The sequence below is a fragment of the Giraffa tippelskirchi genome, chromosome 11 (genome assembly GCF_054371585.1).
Source record: "Giraffa tippelskirchi isolate mGirTip1 chromosome 11, T2T-mGirTip1v1.2.pri, whole genome shotgun sequence".
Lineage (NCBI taxonomy): Eukaryota > Metazoa > Chordata > Mammalia > Artiodactyla > Giraffidae > Giraffa > Giraffa tippelskirchi.
The window spans coordinates 3,103,697-3,126,923 of NC_137285.1; the positions used below are offsets into that span (position 1 = coordinate 3,103,697).

General features: G+C 45.2%; 1 protein-coding gene across 50 annotated transcripts in view; it reads left to right on the forward strand.

Annotated features, from left to right (window-relative positions):
• Positions 1-23,227, forward strand: part of MORC2 (MORC family CW-type zinc finger 2) — a 39,317-nt gene that overhangs the window by 5,552 nt on the left and 10,538 nt on the right. For 36 of the 50 annotated variants that reach the window (XM_081542464.1, XM_081542481.1, XM_081542470.1 and 33 more), the window contains 10 exons: positions 2,276-2,329; positions 4,435-4,469; positions 13,137-13,205; positions 13,713-13,803; positions 16,932-17,040; positions 20,791-20,950; positions 21,063-21,174; positions 21,579-21,704; positions 22,133-22,212; positions 22,843-22,925. In XM_081542464.1, coding sequence (XP_081398590.1) covers positions 2,276-2,329; positions 4,435-4,469; positions 13,137-13,205; positions 13,713-13,803; positions 16,932-17,040; positions 20,791-20,950; positions 21,063-21,174; positions 21,579-21,704; positions 22,133-22,212; positions 22,843-22,925 — 919 coding nt within the window. Of the gene's footprint in view, positions 1-2,275; positions 2,330-4,434; positions 4,470-7,515; positions 7,554-13,136; positions 13,206-13,712; positions 13,804-16,931; positions 17,041-20,790; positions 20,951-21,062; positions 21,175-21,578; positions 21,705-22,132; positions 22,213-22,842; positions 22,926-23,227 lie in introns of all 50 variants that reach the window. The other 14 variants (XM_081542503.1, XM_081542510.1, XM_081542509.1 and 11 more) reach the window with 1 other exon arrangement.

The window sequence follows — 23,227 nt, forward strand, 5'->3', positions numbered from 1 at the left end:
TTGCAAAAGGCCCCTTTTATGATGCGTCAGTGCATGTCACAAAAGCACCCCTTAGCTACATTTAAAGATATGTTAACTTACCTGAAATACATTTTGTGGAACAGCATTGATACTGTGGGAACAGCGAAGACGTTTGGAATGTTTTTAGGTTCTAAATACACAAGGCAGTTTTATAACAACTGTGTAGAAAACAGTGAAAACTTAGCCAGAAGAGCTTTGTCCTTTCTTTTTTGAGATATTGCTGAATTCTGAATGCTTTCAATTTTCATGTGAAGTGACAAAAAAATATGTTTTGTGAGAAGCCATTGCTATTTCTGTTTTTTTAGTTTCTTTGCCTGGATGGCAGAGGCATTAGAATTAGTTTTTCAGATTATTCATATTCACCACTGTCAGTACCATAGGCCAGATACTTCATTCTTCCTTTATTTCTACACACAAATTGTAGTCTTAAGATTGTACTCTTGTGTCCCCGACCCTTACCCTAGGAGCTATATTTCTGAGATTCCTTGAATTCAAGAAAATGAGAAATATTGCAGTGGAATTTGTTATTTTACATTTTAACCTTCAAAAATGTTTTAAAATGTTGAGTATAGAAAACTAATTCACTTCATAGTCACTACAAAGTCAGACAGGAAAATGATTGGTTGAAAGCTTTAGAGCAAATATTAGTTTTACTTTTAATTTGTTATTACTTTCAGCAAATCAGTTTATTTAATTTTCCAGCTTATTTCTCTCAATTTAATATGTGGAGTAATATGCAGAAAAGTTTTTGTTTCTTCAGTAGATAATTTGAAGAATTTAAGGTGATAATTTTGGAGACAAAATTTTTTAAATAATTAAAGATATGGATGTTTTATGCAAATTTTTTTCCTTATGAAAATTTGTTTATTTCATGTAAAATAAGGATTAGATTTAGAGGAATTTGAGCTCTTTTCAGGGAAATTGGAGATTAAATTTCTACTTTTTGTTAAAGCATGGTACTTCATTTGGATCAGGAACAGATACATTCACTGATCTCATGGGAAAAAGTTCTTCCTAAAATTCCAAGATCTAGTAGTTTTAATTAAAAAATTGCATTTATAAAAATTTGAAGATTTATTTGAGGAAAAAACTTCCTGGACAGTTGAATTTTGCGTATTTATTTTATAAACAAGTGTTTTACAATTTGTTTTGAACAATACAGTAAGTACTCACAGATCCTTGATGCTGGCTATTTAATATTGGTATATCCTGAATATAGATAGAAATTTTCACTTTATCTATTGACGGAAACTTTGTATACAAAAAAATTAACTGGAATAATATTTTTCTTTACGTTATGATAATAATATATTATGTAGGTTAATGCTTACAAAAGTCAGAGTTCATTATTTCCCTGGCAGTCCGGTGGTTAAGACTACTCTTTCATTGCAGAGGGCATTGGTTTGATCCTTGATCAGGGAACTAAAATCCATATGTCACACCACAGGGCCAAAAAAAAAAAAAATTTCTAGGTGGTTCTAGGTCGATGCATCTACTTTTATATCTAATGAGGACTATTATGGGAAATAGCACAAATTAAAGAAGGTGTAAATAGAGGAAGACATGCATAAATACTGTCTTTATTGTGCTGTGAATATGGTAATTGTGAATTTATCCTACCTAAATTTTGAGTAGCCTCCTAGAGGAGGAGATGACAATTGGCTACCCTTCTGGAAAGGCCTAACTTGAGCAAGGACTCTAGGAGACCACACCAAACCTTTTTCCTCTTAGGGGAGGGGGTTGTTCAAGAGGATTATGGATTCCTTTATGTGGAGAAAGTTTTGGTTTTGGCCAAAATCAGGGAGCATCAAAAACTGGATTATTTTCTCCTTTCTCCCCTCTTTCAAGTGGAGTATTTTTGCATATAAATTGCACAGTACTGAATGGTTTTTCACCAGTAAATCATCACAAAGGTATTGATAAAGCTAAATGGTAATGATTTCTCCATTGAGCATTTTTAGAGATATGCAGAAACTGACAGCTGGTAAAGGCAATGATAAATAAAATATAGATCTTTTTCTAGGTAGAATATGAGTAGTGAAAAACATTGCTTTAGTAGTAGTACATCTGAGTTCTAGAAAGACTTGAATTGTGGAGAAGTTTAAAACTTGAATAATGTAAATTGATGATGCAAGTAGCAATTTTAGTTTTTTCCCCAAAAAACCTTTTAAATACTTCATAACCTTGACATTTTATTAGGAACTATAGTTTAATTCATAATTCTTTTGCTGATTCTTAATATTTATCATTTCAGAACCACTCATGAATTCTTGTTTGGTGCTCTTGCTGAACTAGTTGATAATGCAAGGTATGTAGTCTTCAGGTGTGCAGTCTGTGCTTGAAAACTTTTTGGGTTTTTGTGATCTCTGAAGACTTGGGAGGAAGGCAGTTCTTTTGCACATGTGACTCACTCCTAGGAGGCATCTTACCCAAAAAGTATTTTAAATAGCACATTTGTTGATAATTTAATCCATTCATTTCTATGTTCCAGACTAAAAATAGTGAATTATGACCTCCAAAGCTACCTTCCCTGTGTATTAGAACAGTATAATTGTTGTGAAACACAGGGAATTAAGATAAAAACTTAGGGATCTAATTACTAGGACAAACTGTGTTTTAATTTGTGCTACCAGGACAGTAAACCATCTAATGTCTTTAAAATTTTTTCAGAGTTCTGTGTCTTCCCAAAATGTACAGTCAGCCCTCTGTATGTGCAGGTTCTGCATCTGTGGATTCAAGGAACCACAGATCGAAAGTATTGGAAAAGTTCCAGAAGGTTCCAAAGGCAAAACTTGAGTTTGCTGCTTGCTTGCAACTATTTACATAGCATTTACATTGTGTTAGTTATCATAAGTAACCTAGAGATGATTTGAAGTAAACAGGAGGATGTGCATAGATTATATGCAAGTACTACATGATTTTATAGAAGGCAGTTGAGCATCTGCAGATATTGTTGTCCTTGGTGGTCTTAAAACCAGTCCCCTGCAGATACTAAGGAGTGAGTGTATTTTATTGTCAGATGAGACTAGTTGATCAAAGCATCTTCCATTGTTAACAACTGTGCTTGGAAGAAATCATTCTTCAGCACGGTGTTATACTGAGTTCTTAGTGATAGAAGCCTATAAATGTTACTGTGCAAGACCGAAAAGAAGTTTGGATTGGTTCAGTGAAGGTGAAGTCCCAGATAAAAAGTCTGCCTGTAATTATATCACAGATTTCTGAATGCAGACATAAAATTCAGACATGGTGTTTATTGACTAATATGAATAATGAAGAAGAGGATAAGAGTTGACAAAAGTACTTTCTAAACAGATCTCCAGTTAATGACATAATGGTAATTATGTCTACCTAAGTCTATACTGTAGACCTTATACCGTTATACTTTTATTGTTATTATTTACTGGACTGCGCGTGGAAGTGTGCTAGTTAACAACTTGTTTAACCTGAAAAGTTCCATTTTCAGTGTTTTTCGATTGTTTCAATCCTGGTTGACTCATAATTTTTATATTAAATTTAAAAATGTTGTAGCTTAATGGAGCTATGTTTAAATTTGCCACTTGCTTAGTGATACTACAGTGTGTTTTGGCAGGCTGCCTTTTTATATATTGTATGGTGAACTGGAGATTGCCTGGGAGTGTATGTTCCTGCTCATGCACACACTTTGCCAGTCTCTTCTATTTTTGAAAATGTTTTTATGTTTTTGGGAATAAGTACCTGTAGAGTTGTATGGATTTGAGTGGATTATTTTGCATTTAAAAGCAGTGAAACTCAGCACCTCATTTTCTTTGCCTGCAGTTGGCAGAATTGGGCTAGATTACTTTCAAACCTTTATGGAAGACTTCACTGATGACTGAGCTTTTATTTCAGCTGACGACTGGAGCCTAATGGGGTGCCCCCAAACTTCCTTTCAAGTTTAGGGAGGATAAGATTATGGGCTCATGAGTCAGTGTACTGACTGTAGTGTGTATACTGTAAGACCTGATTTTTCTTAGGCTTTGTAACAGAGTATTGTTTTCCTATTTTCCTCAAATCTTGGTGAGAAGGAACAATGGATGAGATATTGGAGCATTGTTTATGATCGCAGTGAAATGAGTGATTGGAGTCATTTAGTGTGTAAAGGACTGTTCTTATTTATCCTCTAGCTGTTTTCACTGTGAAATTTTTATTTAAAATGTATTCAGACCCTATGTATCTTGTGATTGTTTTAAATAATTTGGAGCTCCAGAGGTGTTTCACAGACATATAAGGAAAAGTGTGTTACCAAATGTAAAAGTATATCTTTATATAGAATTTCTTTTATGATTTCCTGAAAATAGATTCAAAATAGTATGTATCCCACTCAGAATACTGTGCATCTTGATGGTTATACTTCGTATTCTCATTTGAATATTGATTTTTTTCCCAACTTTGCAGAGATGCTGATGCCACGAGAATTGATATTTACGCAGGTAAGACAGATACCAGTCTTCCTTCTTGTGCCCAGTTCCCAGAATCATTTACTGTTGTGCCTAAAAATAAATGAGTGGGAGATAACTGGTTTCTGGAGTCTGGGTAGACAGCCTGATTACTCCAGGTATTAGGCAGGACAGGGCAGCCCTGATCAGGTGTCTAGTAGAAATCAAGAATATTGGTGTTAAGGGAACTACCACAAGGTGGCCAGATCTATCAGTCAGTTCAGTTCAGTTGCTCAGTTGTGTCCGACTCTTTGCAACCCCATGGACTGCAGCACACCAGGCCTCCCTGTCCATCACCAACTCCCGGAGTTTACTCAAACTCATGTCCATTGAGTTGGTGATGGCATCCAGCCATCTCATCCTCTGTTGCCTCCTTCTCCTCCTGCCTTCAATCTTTCCCAGCATCAGGGTCTTTTCAGATGAGTCAGTTCTTCACATCAGGTGGCCAAAAGTATTGGAGTTTCAGCTTTAGCATCAGTCCTTCCAATGAATATTCAGGACTGATTTCCTTTAGGATGGACTGGTTGGATCTCCTTGCAGTCCAAGGGACTCTCAGGAGTCTTCTCCAACAGTTCAAAAGCCTCAATTCTTCGGCGCTCAGCTTCCTTTATAGTCCGGCTCTCACATCCATACATGACTACTGGAAAAACCATAGCTTTGACTAGATGGACCTTTGTTAGTAAAGTAGTATCTCTGCTTTTTAATATGCTGTCTGGGTTGGTCATAACTTTTCTTCTAAGGAGCAAGCATCTTTTAATTTAATGGCTGCAGTCACCCATCAGCAGTGATTTTAGAGCCCCCAAAAATAAAATCTGTCACTGTTTCCATTGGTTCCCCATCTATTGGCCATGAAGTGATGGGACCAGATGCCATCCATGATCTTAGTTTTCTGTATGTTGAGTTTTAAGCCAACTTTTTCACTCTTCTTTCACTTTCATCAAGAGGCTCTTTAGTTCTTCTTTGCTTTCTGCCATAAAATGTGGTGTCATCTGCATATCTGAGGTTATTGATATTTCTCCCAGCAATCTTGATTCCAGCTTGTGCTTCACCGAATCCAGCGTTTCTCATGATATATTCTGCATATAAGTTAAATAAGCAGGGTGACAATATACAGCCTTGATGTACTCCTTTTCCTATTTGGAACCAGTCTGTTGTTCCATGTACAGTTCTAACTGTTGCTTCGTGACCTGCATACAGATTTCTCAGGAGGCAGGTCAGGTGGTCTGGTATTCCCATCTCTTTCAGAATTTTCCATAGTTTGTTGTGATCCACACAGTGAAAGGCTTCGGCATAGTCAATAAAGCAGAAGTAGATGTTTTTCTGGAACTCTTCTTGCTTTTTCGCTGATCCAGTGGATGTTGGCAAATTGATCTCTGGTTCCTCTGCCTTTTCTAAATCCAGCTTGAACATCTGGAAGTTCACGGTTCATGTATTGCTGAAGCCTGGCTTGGAGAATTTTGAGCTTTACTTTGCTAGTGTGTGAGATGAGTACAGTTGTGCAGTAGTTTGATCATTCTTTGGCATTTCCTTTCTTTGGGATTGGAATGAAAACTGACCTTTTCCAGTCCTGTGGCCACTGCTGAGTCTTCCAGATTTGCTGTCATATTGAGTGCAGCACTTTCATAGCATCATCTTTTAGGATTTGAAATAGCTCAACTGGAATTGTATCATCTGCACTAGCTTTGTTTGTAGTGATGCTTTCTAAGGCCCTCTTGACTTCACATTCCAGGATGTCTGGCTCTAGGTGAGTGATCACACCATCGGGATTATCTGGGTTGTGAAGATCTTTATTGTATAGTTTTTCTGTGTATTCTTGCCACCTCGTCTTAATATCTTCTGCTTCTGTCAGGTCCATACCATTTCCTTTATTGTGCCCATCTTTGCTTGAAATGTTCCCTTGGTGTATCTAATTTTCTTGAAGAGCTCTCTAGTCTTTCCCATTCTACTGTTTTTCTCTGTTTCTTTGCATAGATCACTGAGGAAGCCTTTCTTTTTCTTATCTCTCCTTGCTATTCTTTGGAACTCTGCATTCAAATGGGTAGATCTTTCCTTTTCTCCTTTGCCTTTTGCTTCTCTTCTTTTCTTAGCTATTTGTAAGGCCTCCTTAGACAACCATCTTTCCTTTTTACATTTCTGTTTCTTGGGGATGGTCTTGATCCCTGCCTCGCGTACAGTGTCACTAATCTCCATCCATAGTTTTCGAGGCACTCTGTCTATTAGATCTAATCCCTTGAGTCTATTTCTCACTGTATTTGATTTAGGTCATACCTGAGTGGTCTAGTGGTTTTCCCTATTTTCTTCAATTTAAGTCTGAATTTGGCAATAAGGAGTTCATGACCTGAACCATAGTCAGCTCCTCGTCTTGTTTTTGCTGACTGTATAGAGCTTTTCCAGATCTATATATCTATTTAAAGAAAGCCACTAGGAGATTAATTGGGTTGATGCAGAGTGAAATGACCAAGTACCACTGATTTTCCTGATTGGAGTTAGCAGGTGGCCAGGTTTGTGGGGTTTGTGGTTCCTGCAGCCAAAGAAAGATCTTGTTGAAGGCCATCTTCTCCCTCTGCAACCTTGGTGAGGACAAATCCGAACTTGAAGAGCTGCTGGTGTCAGTTGTACAGAACAGTTGTGTAACTGGATTGGCACTGAGGTTTGCAGAGATGTTCTTAGGCAGAGGAGTCAGGTAGGAAATAGGGCTGTTTTCCCTAGAATTTAAAGATACTGACAACGTCTAGTGTTGTTGCCTGATCGGCTCTGTTCTGTGGCAGTAAGGTCCTTCCTTTGTTACGGGGTGTGTACGGCAGGGACAGAGGTCTTAGTCGTTATCGTTGCCCTGCCACACTGTTAGTAAACAGCTTGCTTTCTGCCTGTTCAGTGTTTGTACCAGCATACTTTTTGTCATTTGAGTGCTAAAAATTTGAAAGTGGAACAGAGAAAGAGGGCTTTTAAATCCAGTTTGGCTGGCATTGCCTCACTTTTGAGAAACTTGCGTTTTTATGGGAATATATGGTTATCAAATAATGCCTCTTTCTCCTTACAGACCTGTTTTGATCAATGGGAATAAGCACTCAATAGAAGGTAATTCTTAGAACTTCCAGTGTCATGTAATTGTAAAGAATTGTAAAGATATGATTTCCTTCTGCCTGATACACTTTGGAGCAAAGAAAATACTCAAAACAGTTAAATCAGCTGTCCTGCGTAAGTTCTAAAAACCTACTGTTCAAAAGGCTCTGCCAAAGTGGTGAAAATAAGACTCCTTTTATTTTTAGAAGAGAATAACAGGAGAATGGATCATAGCATGAGAAAGTTAGACGATGGTTTTAATAACCCTTAGGCCAGATGGAGGTATCATTCCTGCACCACAGTAGGTCTTCCACCCCAGAGTGCTTCAGTAAGGAGCAGGAACTACCACCTCTGGAAGAAGTCTAGCTGTTTAAATCATCGCACAGATGGCAAAGCAGAGAATAGGCCTCCACTCCAAGTGATGTGGAAGGGAAAAATATCATCCTCTTTTGGAAGAAGCATTTGTTTTTGGCTGTGCAGCTTATGGGAGTTTAGTTCCCTGACCAGGGATTGAACCTAGGGTCACAGTGTGAGAGCGAGGAATCTTAGCCACTGGACAGCCAGGGAATTCACGGAAGAAGCCTTTTAAAAGAGATCATCTCTGCTCCTGTTTACCACCTTTCACCTTTCAGTTCAGTCTTTAAGTCGTTTACCACCTTCGGTGGGTGAATTTCAGCAAAGAAATTTAGTGCTTTCACTTGGAATGCAACAGAACAGTTGGATTTCAATTTAAATGAAAATGGCCCAGTGTACTTTTATTCTGTACTCAGTGTTGTTAACTGTTGTGCTTTGGGAGGAGTCCAGAGAGAATGAGGTGGGGCCTTTGCTAAATTGCCATTGGAGAATTTAGTTGTTAATTGGAGACAGTAGCACTACACAGATGATTAGGGAACAATAACTTGATCTTGAGGGAACTGTCAAGGTAGTTAAGGAATAAATGGTATGATAGAAGCACTAAACACTCCAGTGTTTTGGGAAAAGACTTAATTATACTCTGAGTACCTTGAGATTGGGAATCTTGACTGAGGTGCCCCAACTTCACACTTTTCTACTTCAGTGTTATATTAACACAGTCAATAGGAGAAATAAAAGCTACCTTATTTTACAAGTAGGATAATAGAATTTGCTGTTCAGTTGCTCAGTTGTGTCCTACCCTTTGTGACCCCCTGGACTGCAGCACACCAGGCCTCCCTGTCCATCACCAACTCCCAGAGCTTGCTCAAACTCATGTCCATCGAGTTGCTGATGCCATCCAGTCTCATTCTCTGTCGTTCCCTTCTCCTCTTGTCTTCAGTCTTTCTTAGCATCAGGGTCTCTTCTATGGAGTCAGTTCCTTGCATCAAGTGACCAAAGTATTGGAGCTTCAGTTTCAGCATCCAGTCCTTCCAATGAATATTCAGGACTGATTTCCTCTAGAATTGACTGATTTGATCTCCTTGCAGTCCAGGGCACTCTTCTCCAATACCACAGTTCAAAAGCATCAGTTGTTTGGCGCTCAGCCTTCTTTATGGTCCAACTCTCACATCCATACATTGACTACTGGAAAAACCATAGCTTTCACTATACGGACCTATGTCGGTAAAGTAATGTCTCTGCTCTTTAATATGCTTTCTAGGTTTGTCATAGTTTTCTTACAAAGAGCAAGCGTCTTTTAATTTCATGGCTGCAGTCACCATCTGCAGTGATTTTGGAGCCCAAGAAAATAAAGTCTGTCACTGTTCCCATTGTTTCTCTGTCTGTTTGCCATGAAGTGATGGGACCGCATGCCATGATCTTTGTTTTTTTTAATGCCAAGTTTTAAGCCTGCTTTTTCACTCTGCTCTGTCACACTCATCAAGAGGCTCTTTAGTCCATAAAGGACAGAAGCGGTATGGAGGATAATAGAATTAATAATATACCATAAAGTATTTGTTGTTACTATGTCAGGGAAAGTAGTTTCCTGTCTCCCTTTCTGAAATTAGATTGATCCTGAACTTGGAAATGTTCCCAAACATCAAATGTAGTTTGAATTTGCCACAAATTCACATTATAGCTTAAAGAAGGGTGAGAAAGAAACCAGACTCTGGTACCCAACGCATTCCTGTTGAATGGGGCCAGACTAGAACTTGCCTGTCAGACTGTGTTTTTATTGACTTTCTGGACTTCTTTGATACGGACTGCTGTGCCTCAAAGAAAGATTCCTTTTGTGATGCCAGGTCAGTGGTTAGTAAATGGAAACGAGAACAAATGCAGCTGAAATGAACACTGTTCAAACAGATTGCAGAGTACGACAAAGAACTTGACAGTCGTTCTGTTACCGCCTCTGCTGAGGACAGCGTTACCTTGTCAGCTCTGACGGTTGACTTAAAGCTCCATTTCACGCCTTTGCCAGCTTCTTTCTTTTTCCTTTTCTCCCCAGTGGGAGTTGGATGGAGGAATGTTGCACTAATTGGGAGAAGCCAGACTTGGTCATATAGGGGCAGCTTAGATGGGCAGCCCCCCACACCGGTTCTGTGATCATCCTGAGCTGCCACCAGGGCCTGAGGCACAGCTGCACAGAAGGCAGTTTGGCTCTGTCCTCCTCCGGGATGTATGCCGAGAAGGGACGCAGACAGTCTCCAGCTGCCCAGACCCCTTCCTCTGTCCAGAACTCCCACCAGCTTCATAAAATCCTTTCCTCGAGGCTTTGGATGTCATTCAGTTGACTGATTAAAGTGAGGAGAAGGTGTGAGGAATGCATCTCCTAACTACTGGAATGTCTGGGGGTTTTGTTGCAGGCAGGGGAGCCTCTAGTTCTTGCTAACTCGAGCTCTGTGCTTTACAAAGAGTGGTCCAGTAGTGGACAGTATTGGCATCACCTGGGAGCAGTTTAGAAACGCAGATGGAGACCTCAGACCCTCCAGGATGGAGCCCAGAATCTGCTGTAACAAGCTCTTCGGATGACTCTTAACGCACTGCTTTTGCTCGAGCTGACACTCTTCTCGGGCTTCTGCTTAAACCCTGCTCCTTAACTGTGTGCTGCAGGGAGTGGTGTCCACTGGACTGCAAGCTCCCTGAAGGCAGTGGTCATAGTGGCAGTGTTCTTGGCTATTATTTTCATTACAGAGCCAGGCACATCAAATAAATGAGTGATTGTGAAGCATTGTGAAGATGCCATACTGCCTGTTTTTTGTTTTTTTTTTCTTTTTACAAAGGTGAAGGAGTTACTGCTAGTAACTCCTTCAGTCAGCTAGCTGTCTTGGCCCCAAGGCAGTGCTGCACATGACCATGGACCTGAACACTGCTAGGTGCTTACAGGCTGTGGGTCATTTATATGGCCAGGAAGACCCTCTATAGGTGTGTCTCTTAAACCGTATGAAAAAGATTTAAAATGAAGTCCTTGGGCAAGAAACGGATCTCAGACCCAGTGTTAAGTGATGACTGTGTGTGAAAACAGCCTGTGAGTCCTATTCTACCAAACACAAGGGCCTGGAAGCAACTTCCTAGGTAGTGTTCAAGAAATACCAGTAATCTTGGGAGATTTTTCAGATGCAGTTGGCTTGAACCACTTTCTAGATCCCAAAGCAGAGTCTTCTGTGCATCTTAGGCTAAATCATCCAGCAAATGGATGTTGGCTACATTTAGAACACTTCTTGTACCATGCTCTGTCCTTGACCCAGTTTAGTCTCCATCTGACACTTTGCTTCCTCCAGAAGGAAACTTTGAAGGTTTTTGTCCCTTTTCTGCACTTGCTTCTGGTTACTAGATCTCATTTGGATTCTCCAGACTGAGAAAAGGCTCTGCCACAAGGAGAAATTTTCTTATCTACCAATCAGGCTTCCAGGAAGGTCCTTATGCTTAAGCTATCAAGAAGCATTTGTTAATGTTTCAGCAAAGTTCAGCCATGAAATTAAGCTTGCTCCTTGGAAGAAAAGCTATGACCAACCTGCTGCTGCTGCTGCTAAGTTGCTTCAGTCGTGTCCGACTCTGTGAGATCCCATGGACGGCAGCCCACCAGGCTCCGCCGTCCCTAGGATTCTCCAGGCAAGAATACTGGAGTGGGTTGCCATTTCCTTCTCCAGTGCATGAAAGGGGAAAGTGAAAGTGAAGTCGCTCAGTTGTGTCCGACTCTTAGCGACCCCACAGGCTATAGCCTACCAGGCTCGTCCATCCATGGGATTTTCCAGGCAAGAGTACTGGAGTGGGGTGCCATTGCCTTTTCTGATGACCAACCTAGACAGCATATTAAAAAGCAGAGACATTACTTTGGCAACAAAGTCAAAGCTAGTCTAGTCAAAGCTATGGTTTCTTCAGTAGTCATGTGTGGATGTGAGAGCTGGACTATAAAGAAAGCTGAGAGCCAAAGAATTGATGCTTTTGAACTGTGGTGTTGGAGAAGACTCTTGAGAGTCCCTTGGACTGCAAGGAGATCCAACCAGTCCATCTAAAGAAGATCAGTCCTGGGTGTTCATTGGAAGGACTGATGTTGAAGCTGAAACTCCAATTCTTTGGCAACCTGATGTGAAGAAGTGACTCATTTGAAAACACCATGATGCTGGGAAGGATTGAAGGCAGGAGGAGAAGGTGACGACAGAGGATGAGATGGTTGGATGGCATCACCGACCTGATGGACATGAGTTTGAGTAAACTCCAGGAGTTGGTGATAGACAGGGAAGTCTGGCGTGCTGCAGTCCATGGGGTCGCAAAGAGTCGGACACGAGTGAGTGACTGAACTGAACTGAACTGAAAGTTCAGCTTCCTGAACAGCAAGTGATACTTGAAAATCTCTGTGGCTTATTGTACTTTTGAAATAGCATTTTAAATTCCATTAACCCATTTAAGAGGCAATTACAATTTACTTGAATCTTTAGCCAGAGGGGAAGATAGCATTTTAGACTGTGATTCCCTTGCTTAGGTAGTTGTATAAAGTTGGCAAATGGTAGCTTGGTGGAGACAGAAATGTCCTCAGTTAGGAACTAGACTCCAGAGCCACTTTGGACTTATCCCTGTAGCACCATAAACTGACCTTCCTCCTTTTAGTACACATGGTCTCCTGATTCCAAGACCTGTGCTATTCCTCCTTTGCCCATCTCAGCCTCATCACTGGAGTCGAGAGGCACCTTGGAAACTCTTGTTCAGCAGCCTCTCCCTATTTGGGAGAGTCTCCTATGGCGTTCATGGTGTGCTTGGACCCGGACTACTCTGAGTGACTACTTGCTGCTGTAGCGACGGCTGTTGCTGGAGGGTTCTTTTTCCACTTGGAATGGTGGCCTTAGTCTGTGGGGTTTCCTTCCTGTCAGCCAGGACGCCTGGCCACGGCTGCGCTGTATCTTACTGTCCAATGATTGTTCCTCCTTACAAGACCTTCGAGCAGGTGCAGTGGGAAACCAGGCAGCTCTCACTGCACTCCGTTCGGTCTCACTCCTGGGGTAGGGGATCTTGAATTGAACGAGGCTCAGACCTCTGATTTTTGAGAGCCTGGGAAAGAAAAACTTTCCTGTTCCTCTCTTGCCTGCTGGGATTGCTAGAAGGAGAAGACCTTTTTGGACCCAGTTTCACAGTGATCCACCTTCCAATCATACCCAAGCCGCTGCCCTCTGGTGGGTAACTGCCCAGTAATGGCAGCTCCTTCTTTTACAGAAAGGCGAGAGGACCTTCGAGGAGGATTTATGCTTTGTTTTTTGGATGATGGAGCGGGAATGGATCCAAGTAAGTGATGGGCTGATTGCTTCTTTTGGGGAGGATGTAACGAAGCATTTTTATAAAATGCTTATTGTGTTAACTTGTTTTTCTGTTGCCTCACTCTTGTGACTAGAAGGGCGAGGGCAGTCTCTTGCAACATCTCAGGCTTAATTCCACTCATGGATTTGCCAGGTCTTGTCCTAATGTGGGAGATAGGATCTGAATGGCAGCCTCAAGTCCGTCAGGCTACCTGTCTGTTGACACTGGCTTGCGTAACATCCTGGAGCTGGAACCGTGATGGCCTGCCCCAGCCTAGTTACCGCGTTCTGGTAACAGAACTAGGACCTCGTGATGGTGGTACCGACAGGCCAGTCAGAGGTTCCCTCCATTTGCCTCCCAGTTGTGAATTTCCTGGCAGAGGTTTTCAGTAGACAGACAGCCTCGCTTGGATTAAATGAGGCTTAGACCTTTGAGTTTTGAGAGCCCGGGAAAGAAAAGCACACTTTCCCCTCTCTCTCTCACCTGCCACTTCAGGTGATGCTGCCAGCGTGATCCAGTTCGGGAAGTCGGCCAAGCGAACGCCTGAGTCCACCCAGATTGGGCAGTACGGGAATGGGTTAAAGTCGTAAGTATACCAGAAGCCCGTCTCAGGACTCAACAAAATCAAGCGATGCTCTCCTTGTCACTCCATCACCTTAATCCTGGAGCAGGAGGACAGTCAGGAAGGGGTGGTGGTTAGGGACTTACCAACTGATGGCCAGAAACGTAAATTAAACCAACTTTCAGTCTGCTTTATGCCACAGATGAAAGAATGTGAATGTCCAGCACCGTTGAGGTAGGAGAATCTGTAGGTTTCTCTTAGCACTGTGTTCTGGAACGGTGCCTCTCCTCTGGTTGAAAATTCTTGTTTGTACCTGTGATTGAGGATGCTAGTGGTCGTTTTGTGTGCTTGGTATGCATCTGAGTTGGTGAGGGGTTGCCCCCTGGTGCAGCATTGTTCCCAGAGCACCTGTCACACTTTGTGCCAGGCACTGGGGATCTAGGGTGAGAGAGAGAGACCCAAACCCTCCCCCACGTGGAGGACCTGGTTGCTGCTCACATGTCCTGCCAGGCCCTGTAGCAGGGGCTTACCTAATGTCTTCACATCCCTTGGGACTTCTTTTCAGCTCCTTGGTTCCCATTTGTGTGGCGTGTGGAATGTGTTGTTCTGGTTTTGAACGAAACCCCAGGAGAAAGGTTTCTATTTCTGATATGCTCACTTCCAGCTGTACATACCTTTGGATGGAATAAGATTTATTGGGATTAGAGTTTGTACAGATGGAGTTCTGAGTCATGTTTCTGGTCTTGCTGTGGAAACCTGTTGTGTTCTTTGAGGATGTGTTTGGTCGGTTGTGCATCTGTGCAGCAGGCTTGGGCTTGTGCGGAAGAGACGATGCCTCCCACGGCAGCGCAGACCTAGTGCCTGGACTTCCCACTTGTCTCTCAGTGTCAGGCACTTAGCACGTGCCAGACACTGTGCTAAAAATCTTCACTTGGGTGATTGAGTTTAATCTTCATCCTAGCCCTGTGATGTGTAGGTACCATGATTCTCAGCTTCAGATGTGAGAAGGAAGGTTTATAGGGGTGAAGTGACTTGCCCAAAGGTGTGAAAATGCCCAGGTGTAGAGCTGAGGTGTGCACCATGTCTTTCTGATGGCAAGGCCGGAGCAGCTGTCTACCTCACTTTAGTCAGACGAACCAGGGTTTGGATCTGACGCCAAGTCACTGAGCTCTCTGAGGCTCAGCTTCCTCCTTTTAAGTTGGGCTGTAACACATATGAGTGGGTTAAGAGTTAAGTGCTATCGTTCGGGCCATGAGTGCCCTAGCCTGGTTTCTCACTTCTGATTTTCTCTCTCCTTCTTTGATCTTTCCATGCTAAATTTTTGGCCCTATTTGGTGAACCTGGGGTAGGGTTTGGGAATCTTTTTTTTCCCCCCACGTGTTCCTTAGGTGATTCTGGTGTGGTGATCTAAGTTTCCAACCACTGATGTCTCAGATGTAGGAAACTCTGACTTCCCTTCTGGATGGTAGGCAGCCTCCTCCCATGTGGTTTCATCAGCTCTGTGGCTTCAGACAAGCCCTTTCACCTCTCTGAATATCTGTTTCCTGCTGTAGAATATGGGTTTCTAATCCCTGGCAATCTTCCTTACTGAGCAAGTTTCAGGAGCACATGAAATGTGAGTCTGAAAGTGCTTAGAAGACTAGGAAGGAAAACATACAGAAGTTGGGAGTGTTGTCATCAGCGTATATTAGTAGAATGTCTTTTGGGGAGGAGCCATTGAGATGGGGCCATCTAGTGTTCAGATTGAATTTGTTTTGAGATGAATTTAGAAATTGAGAGTTTCAGGAGGAAGTGATTTATGGTGAGAAGAGGGCTAAGAAGCAGAGAAGTCGGCAGAGTAGTGGTATTTTTTTGAGTTGTTGCTATTGATTTCCCCTTCAAGGTCAGGATCAAAGACAGAGAGAAGAGGCACAAAAGTGAGGTTTTGCCAAATTGGGGCATGAGCAGGCTTTGACAGAAGGAAAGCTAACATGCCTCCCTTTGCCCCCAGTAGGTTTCAGGGAGGCAGGAGGGGGATCATTAGATTGTCTGGGGGAGGGAGCTTTGCCAGCGCCTCAGAAAACGGAGACGGAGAAACAGAACTTGGCAGCCCCCAGGGTGTCTCTGGATAGTGTCCTGGAGTTTTCCTGAATTGGGGAAGTGGGTCGTGGCATTCACTTGTGTGCTTGGCATGCGGCCCGGCTTGTGTTTGTACACAGAAGAGGGTAATAAGGCTTCCCACCACCATCGCCGCCCTGGGGTCTTAGAGGACACATGAGGTAACAGAAGCTGCTCAGGGGACAGGAACTGCGTGCCCGTTGTTCGATGGGCACTCCTCCGCCGGTGCTTCATGCTTTTGCCCTGTTCCATATTGTTGGGAAAGGTGTGTCCTTGCCTGCTCCTCAGAAGGATTAACTCAGCCAAATTGAGGAAGCAGCAGTTGATTCCATTCAGACCTCTGCCTTCTGGAAGTCAGCCTCGAGGCATATTTCTCAGAAACCACTCGTGCCCTACAGCAGGGACCTGTGGCTTAATGAGGAGACATAACAAGACGATTCAGGACCCAGGATGGCTGTGGTTATGGGCCATGAGCCAGTGGTAGGCCGCCTTGAAACTCTTCAGAAATGATGCTCTGCCTGGTTAGCCCTGTGTGTGGCTGAGCCTCGAGGTCACCCTGGTGTTTGGAGGACTTGTGAGCACAGGCGTTGTGGGCTCTTCCCTTCCCGACAGCGCTGTCCTTAGACGAGTGCGTGGGGGGAGTTTGTGTCAGCGGAGGAAAGACAGGGTGAGACCTGGACGTGCTCAGCGTGGAAGTCGACGTGTTGAAGGTGTTACTGGAGTGAAGCCTGTGTGGCTGGGAGGAGCCCAGAGCACAGACAGCGATAGGCTGGGGCTGGTGCTCAGTGGTGAGAGAGGAGAGAGCCCAGTGTGGTGAGTCCTTGTGGTGGAGAAGGCGCTAAGGAGAGCTGGGCCCACGAAGAGCAGGAGGAGGAGTATCACAGGGGAGGAAGGGGCGCGAGGGCTGCAGCGCTCAGCGTGGGGCCCTGGGTCCCAGGGAGGCCTTTAGGAATCTTCCAAAGGCAGTTTCATCACATCCAGAGCAGGGATTTGCTCTTTTTTCAGTTGAGCTTCTGATTCCCTGGGAGAGTAACCCTTGTCTGCTTCCCTTTCAGGGGCTCGATGCGCATCGGGAAGGATTTTATCCTCTTCACCAAGAAGGAAGACACCATGACCTGCCTCTTCCTGTCACGCACCTTTCATGAGGAGGAAGGCATTGATGAGGTGGGGCCCTTCTCATGTTCCCAGTCACCATCCCACGTCTCCCGGTTCTGCCCAGGCTGTTCTCGCGGGTCACTTGTATGCCGGGCTTGTTGGGATTTCGGGATTGCAGCCACAACCCCGGTTAGGGGATTGGCCAGTTGGTTGGATGAATTGATGGAGGGGTTAAGGCAGGTATCATCTCATAGCTTCAGAGAACAGTTATTCTAAGAATGAGGCTGCGCGTGGCAGGAGCCAAGAAGTGCATTTGTATCTCTCCTAGATCTGCAGCTTGAATTTGGTCCTGGGATGTGGGGTGGGACAGGGGTGTCCCTCTGGAGAGCTGTTTTATCAGGGGGAGTGTTTGGGGCTTCCCCCACCATGGTGGAGACCACAGCTGGTGATAATAATAGGAAGAGCGCTGTCTTTCCCGTTGATGGTGATTTTGTGGCATGTGCCCTGAGTGCGTTTTCTGTTCACCCTGGTATCAGAGGCTGCAAGTCTGATTACCCGCAGGTGGGCGGGTAGTGAAGCAGGTGGACACGTGGGAAATCAGTGTAAGTTCTCCGGTTGTTGTTACGAATATTCAGGTGAACACATGGGAAATCAGTGTAAGTTCTCCGGTTGTTGTTACGCTAGAAGGACGGCCTAATGACTCTGGAATATTCAGGTGAACAAATGGGAAATCAGTGTAAGTTCTTCGGTTGTTGTTACGAATATTCAGGTGAACACATGGGAAATCAGTGTAAGTTCTCCGGTTGTTGTTACGAATATTCAGGTGAACACATGGGAAATCAGTGTAAGTTCTCCGGTTGTTGTTACGCTAGAAGGACGGCCTAATGACTCTGGAATATTCAGGTGAACACGTGGGAAATCAGTGTAAGTTCTCCGGTTGTTGTTACGCTAGAAGGATGGCCTAATGACTCTGGAATATTCAGGTGAACACGTGGGAAATCAGTGTAAGTTCTTCGGTTGTTGTTACGCCGGAAGGACGGCCTAATGACTCTAGAATATTCAGGTGAACACATGGGAAATCAGTGTAAGTTCTTCGGTTGTTGTTACGCTAGAAGGACGGCCTAATGACTCTGGAATATTCAGGTGGAATAAGCAGGTGGATTCGGTCAGAGTTTCAGTGGATCTCATCTGTGTTGGCTGGCTGTGCTTAGACGGGCACTGGCCTTGTTTAGATGTGAGGCTAAATCGCAGTAGATGAGCTCGTGTGCGTTTACTTGATGAGCCAAAGCGTGTGTTTGCCTTTTCAGTGAATCAAGTGCCACGGCAGGAGAGCACTCTTGGGAAGGAGGGGCTGGAGGATGCAGCCCCTGCTGGGCTCTTCTGGTCTTTTCCTGAATGACTGAGGGTGACAGGAGGAGGGGGTGTACGTCAGCAGAAGTGGTCCAGGTCCTGAGAGTGGGTGGGGGCTGTGGGAACGGACTTGGCAGATGGTAGAAGCCTCTGGAGAACAGGGAGGGCAAGTTGGACTTGACCCCCAAGCCTTGGAAAGTGAGACTTTATTAAAAGCAGCCACTGAAGGGAATCTAAGCAGGGGTATAACAGTGTCAGATTCTCTTTGGAAAGATGAGTTTGGCTATTTGGTAGCTGGATTGGAAAGATCAGGGTACTGGTGTTGAGAGGCTGTGGCTGTCTGTAGCCTAGTGGGACTCCAGCAGGAAGTGAGATAAATAGGAGTGGTCATCATCTCTTGGGGCCTCAGATTTGGTGGTCAGTCATTTGGAGAGGGGAAAGGGGAAGGAAGAGGGGTCGTAGACCGCTGAGGTCCTGGTGTGCAGGGGAAAACCAAGAGAGTGGTGACCCCGAAGGGAAAGGAGCTGTGTTCCCATGGCAAGTGATGCCAGATGTGGTGAGGTGCCCACAGGTTCAAGTAACATGGTTGTCGCCTGGGGCTGCCGAGAAGGATGGGAGGTGTGGAGTGAGGCACAGATTCACAGAACACAAATGGAGCTCAATTCTCCTGGCGAAAAAGCTAGGTTGAAATTTTTTCCTTACTTGGTGCTAGAAGGTCACTGTTTTGGATTGTACTCTAGTGTGAACTCAGCCAAGATTTTAAAATAAGATCATTTTCAGCTGGGTAGGAATGTGTCCAAACCAGCCCGAGGGTTGGTTCTTAGAAACCAGTTAAGTGCCTCAGAACTCTTAACAGTTTATCACCACAGAGCTTGTTAAGACACAGAGTCCACTTCTCCACAGGGGGGGCATCAGTTGTGACCCTGCTGGGGTGCCTGAACTGGTTTGCTCTGGAGAGGGAATCCCAGGCCACAGGGCTCCCTGGCAGCTGCGGGAGGTGCAATTGATGCCTCTGGAGAAGTGGCATTTGCTGTAGGGTGTTTGCAGAATGAGTAGGACTTTTCCCCCCTAGCTTTATTGAAGTATAATTGACAAGAGTAGGATTTTTTAGAAGATTACTTAGATGTAAGATTAAATCTCATACATATGAAAGGGCATATTAAAATCTGGGTATATGTAACTGATATGTAACTGGATCACTTTGCTATGCAGCAGCAATTAACACTGTAAATCAGCTAGACTTCAATAAAAATAATCGGTGTGTGGTTGAGAGAATAATTATAAAGCAGGTACTCACATAGCCACCATCATAGACTAAGGCTGGAAGTCCCTGTGTGCCCCTCACCCACCATATTCCTTACTTCACCTCCGAAGAAACTGCTTTGGTGATGATCGTTTCCTGGTTTTATAATTTTGTCACCTGTGTATGCATTCTTGAATGGTAGTTTAGTTCCCTAGTTATGAATTTTATATAAATGGACCCATACTGTAGGTTGTTTTTTTTTTAAATTTTTTAATAGAAGGATAATTGCTTTACACAATTTTGTGGTTTTCTGTCATAACATCAAAAAGAATCAGCCATAGGTACACCCCTGTCCCCTCCCTCCTGGACCTCCCTCCATAGGGTTTGTTTTTGGTTCTGTGTCCTGCTGCTTTCACGTATCGTTGTGTCTGTGAGATCCATCCATGCTGATGCTAGTAGCTGTAGGTGGTTCATTTTCATCACTGCCCAGAATTCTGTTCTATGAATACACTATAGTTTAGCTTATGCATTCTGTAGTTATTTGTGTTTTTCTTATACACATGTCGGTAAGTATATACAGGAATGTCTCCTAGGGTAGATAACTGGGGTAGCATTGCTGAGTTGCAGGTTGTGTCTGTGTGTACCTTCGGATTCACTTCAGTTCAGTTGCTCAGGCGTGTCTGACTCTCTGCGACCCCATGAACCGCAGCACACCAGGCCTCCCTGTCCATCACCAACTCCCGGAGTTTACTCACACATGTCCATTGAGTCGGTGATGCCATCCAGCCATCTCATCCTCTGTCGTCCCTTTCTCCTCCTGCCTTCAATCTTTCCCAGCATCAGGGTCTTTTCAAATGAGTCAGTTCTTCACATCAAGTGGCCAAAGTATTGGGAGTTTCACTAGATAGTTGGAAATACATTTTGCTTAGGGGAAAGAGTCAAATTATTACCAAATTGGGGGAGTGACCAAGGACATCACAAGCAGGGAACTGCTCATGCAGAGACCCCCAGGCCATCCACCAGCGTATGTACCCAGAGGTCCTAGCAACTGAGGCTGGGCCTTGGGAAGGGGCGGAAGCTAGAGCTTCTGTCACCTGTCTGGGGACTCTGGGCCTCACCTCGGGGCCAGTGTGGAGCCACTGTGAGGAAGGACAAGATGGATGCATATTTGGGGGGAAGGCTGTTTTGGGGCTTCCTTCAAAGCATCTGCTGTGCTTACTCCAAAGGTGATAGTCCCATTGCCCACTTGGAACGCTCGGACCCGGGAACCTGTCACAGACAACGTGGAGAAGTTTGCCATCGAGACGGAACTCATCTACAAATATTCTCCGTTCCACAATGAAGAGGAGGTGATGACTCAGTTCATGAAGATTCCTGGGGACAGTGGTAAGGAAGCTTTGCATCTGCAGCCCTAGCATTGGAGCGCTCCAGGGCCCCGAGTGGCGTGGGGCTGGCTGGGGTTGCCTGGCAGAACCATAGGAGGATTTCTGTTTCCTAGGAACGCTGGTAATCATCTTCAACCTCAAACTCATGGATAACGGAGAGCCAGAGCTGGATATCATCTCAGATCCAAGGGATATCCAGATGGCAGAGACTTCCCCGGAGGGCACGTGAGTGTGGCTGGGGAGGGAGGGAAAGGGAGGTGACCTGAGGCGGAAGGGGTGAACGTGTGCCCTGAAGTCCCCAGCTTTAGAGCTGGTAAAGCTGAGAATGCCACGCCTTCCTGCCATAAGGCAGAAGGGATGAATAGGAGGACAGCGGGTCCTCTGCTAATCCGGATCCTCGCCCCGACTCCTTCACCGAGGAAGAGGCAGAGGCCTAGAGGGGCGAGGAGTTGCTGAGTCTATAGCGGGGCCGTGGTGGGCACGCACCCACACAGGGAAAGTGCCCCTCGGCAGCAAGAGAAGCCGAGGTGGGAAGGGGAAAGGGGGAGAGCCTGAGGAGAGGCCGTCCAGCCGGCCCTGTAGTGGCCGGGGGTAGGGCGGAGACAGACGCTCTGTTCCCGCACCTCCAGGAAGCCGGAGCGCCGCTCCTTCCGGGCCTACGCCGCCGTGCTCTACATCGATCCCCGGATGCGGATCTTCCTCCATGGGCACAAGGTGCAGACCAAGCGGCTCTCCTGCTGCCTCTACAAGCCCAGGTAGGGCTGTCCTGCCTGCTGTCCTCGGGCCGAGGACGGGCCTGACGAGTGTCTTTGGGGCATCGTTGGCGTCGTGGTGGATGAGCGGCTGACGGTGTTGGCTGCATTTGGGCCTTTAAACTGCTTGTGATTTACTGCGGACAGACTTGTTGGGTCCTGAGGGAGGGATAGAGGTGGCTGGTGAGGCTTGCTGAGTGTGCCTTCTGTGAGGTGGAAAGTGCTCAGCTGGGCACAGGGGGCCATCTCAGTGTGTACAGGGAGGTTACTTTTCAGAGATGGAGCAGGAGGCAAGAGGAGTAGGGAGTTGAGTCTCTTTGCTAATAGAAACCAGTAGAAACCCGACTTTGACTCTCGGGGTGGGCGGCCAGGACCCCTCGTGCCCTGGGTCCCTGGTGCTCGGGCCCTCAGGTTACCCGCCTCTCCTCCAGGATGTACAAGTACACATCAAGCCGGTTCAAGACCCGCGCGGAGCAGGAGGTGAAGAAAGCCGAGCACGTGGCGAGGATTGGTAATGAACCCCTGGGCAGGAGGGTTGGCAGGGTTGTCTGGGGACTTGTGGCAAAAGCAGGATCCAGGCAGAAGCTGCCTTCAGCACCCAGGGCTGGGCTGTCCTGAACCTCTGGTCCGGTTCCTCTTGCACCCTCCCTCCACGTTCCAGTCGCCTCAGCAGTTTTTCTCCCCAGGCTACTCCTTCACCCGTTTATAGGCACTTACCTAAAGCAGCACTAACTCCTCAGCTCATCTGCCCAAAGTGAAGAATCCCACACTGGCCTCTGGCGCAGATACTCATGAAATTGGTTTTCTTGACTCCCGGGCAGAAGTCTCAAGGTCTCTCATGCTGGCAAAGCTTGTTGGCCGCTTGCAGAGAGTGATTTGCTGAGGAAGTTGGTAACTTCCAGCTCCTACTGAGAAGCAATTTTTGTTGCCTCAGGCAGTTTTTTGTCTGATTTATTTGTAGGGTTGGGAAAGCATGTCTGTTTTCCTCGCAGCCTCCTTGACTTTCCAAGCAAGTCTGCGCTCCAGCGCTCCCGTGTTCCTGGACAGTGTCAAACGTCTCATCCCATGGGGACTGCACACTAGGGGGAATTGACTGAGAGTTCTGACCTTTTGTGTTCTTATGGTCTTTTCTGGGTTTTAGCTGAAGAGAAGGCACGGGAGGCAGAGAGCAAAGCTCGGACGTTGGAAGTGCGCCTGGGCGGAGACCTCACGCGGGACTCCAGGGTGAGACTCCAGCGTTGCTGACCTGGCTCCATGTCCTGCCAATCATGAACCCTTGCGCTAAAGCTGTAAAATGGGATATGTTGATGTCTCTCTCTGTAGTCACTCATGGCACCTCACCACATGAGGAGGACACTGTTATAGTATCCTCAGTTCATAGAAGGAAATGGAAGAGGGGCGATTGCCCAGGTCACACACAGTAGTAATGGTTGAAGCAGTTCTCTGCCCCTCCTGTGCCATATGCACCTCCGTAGACTGTGGCTTTGGTTGGGGTTGTTTCCTTAATGTCAGCAAGTCTGGTCACT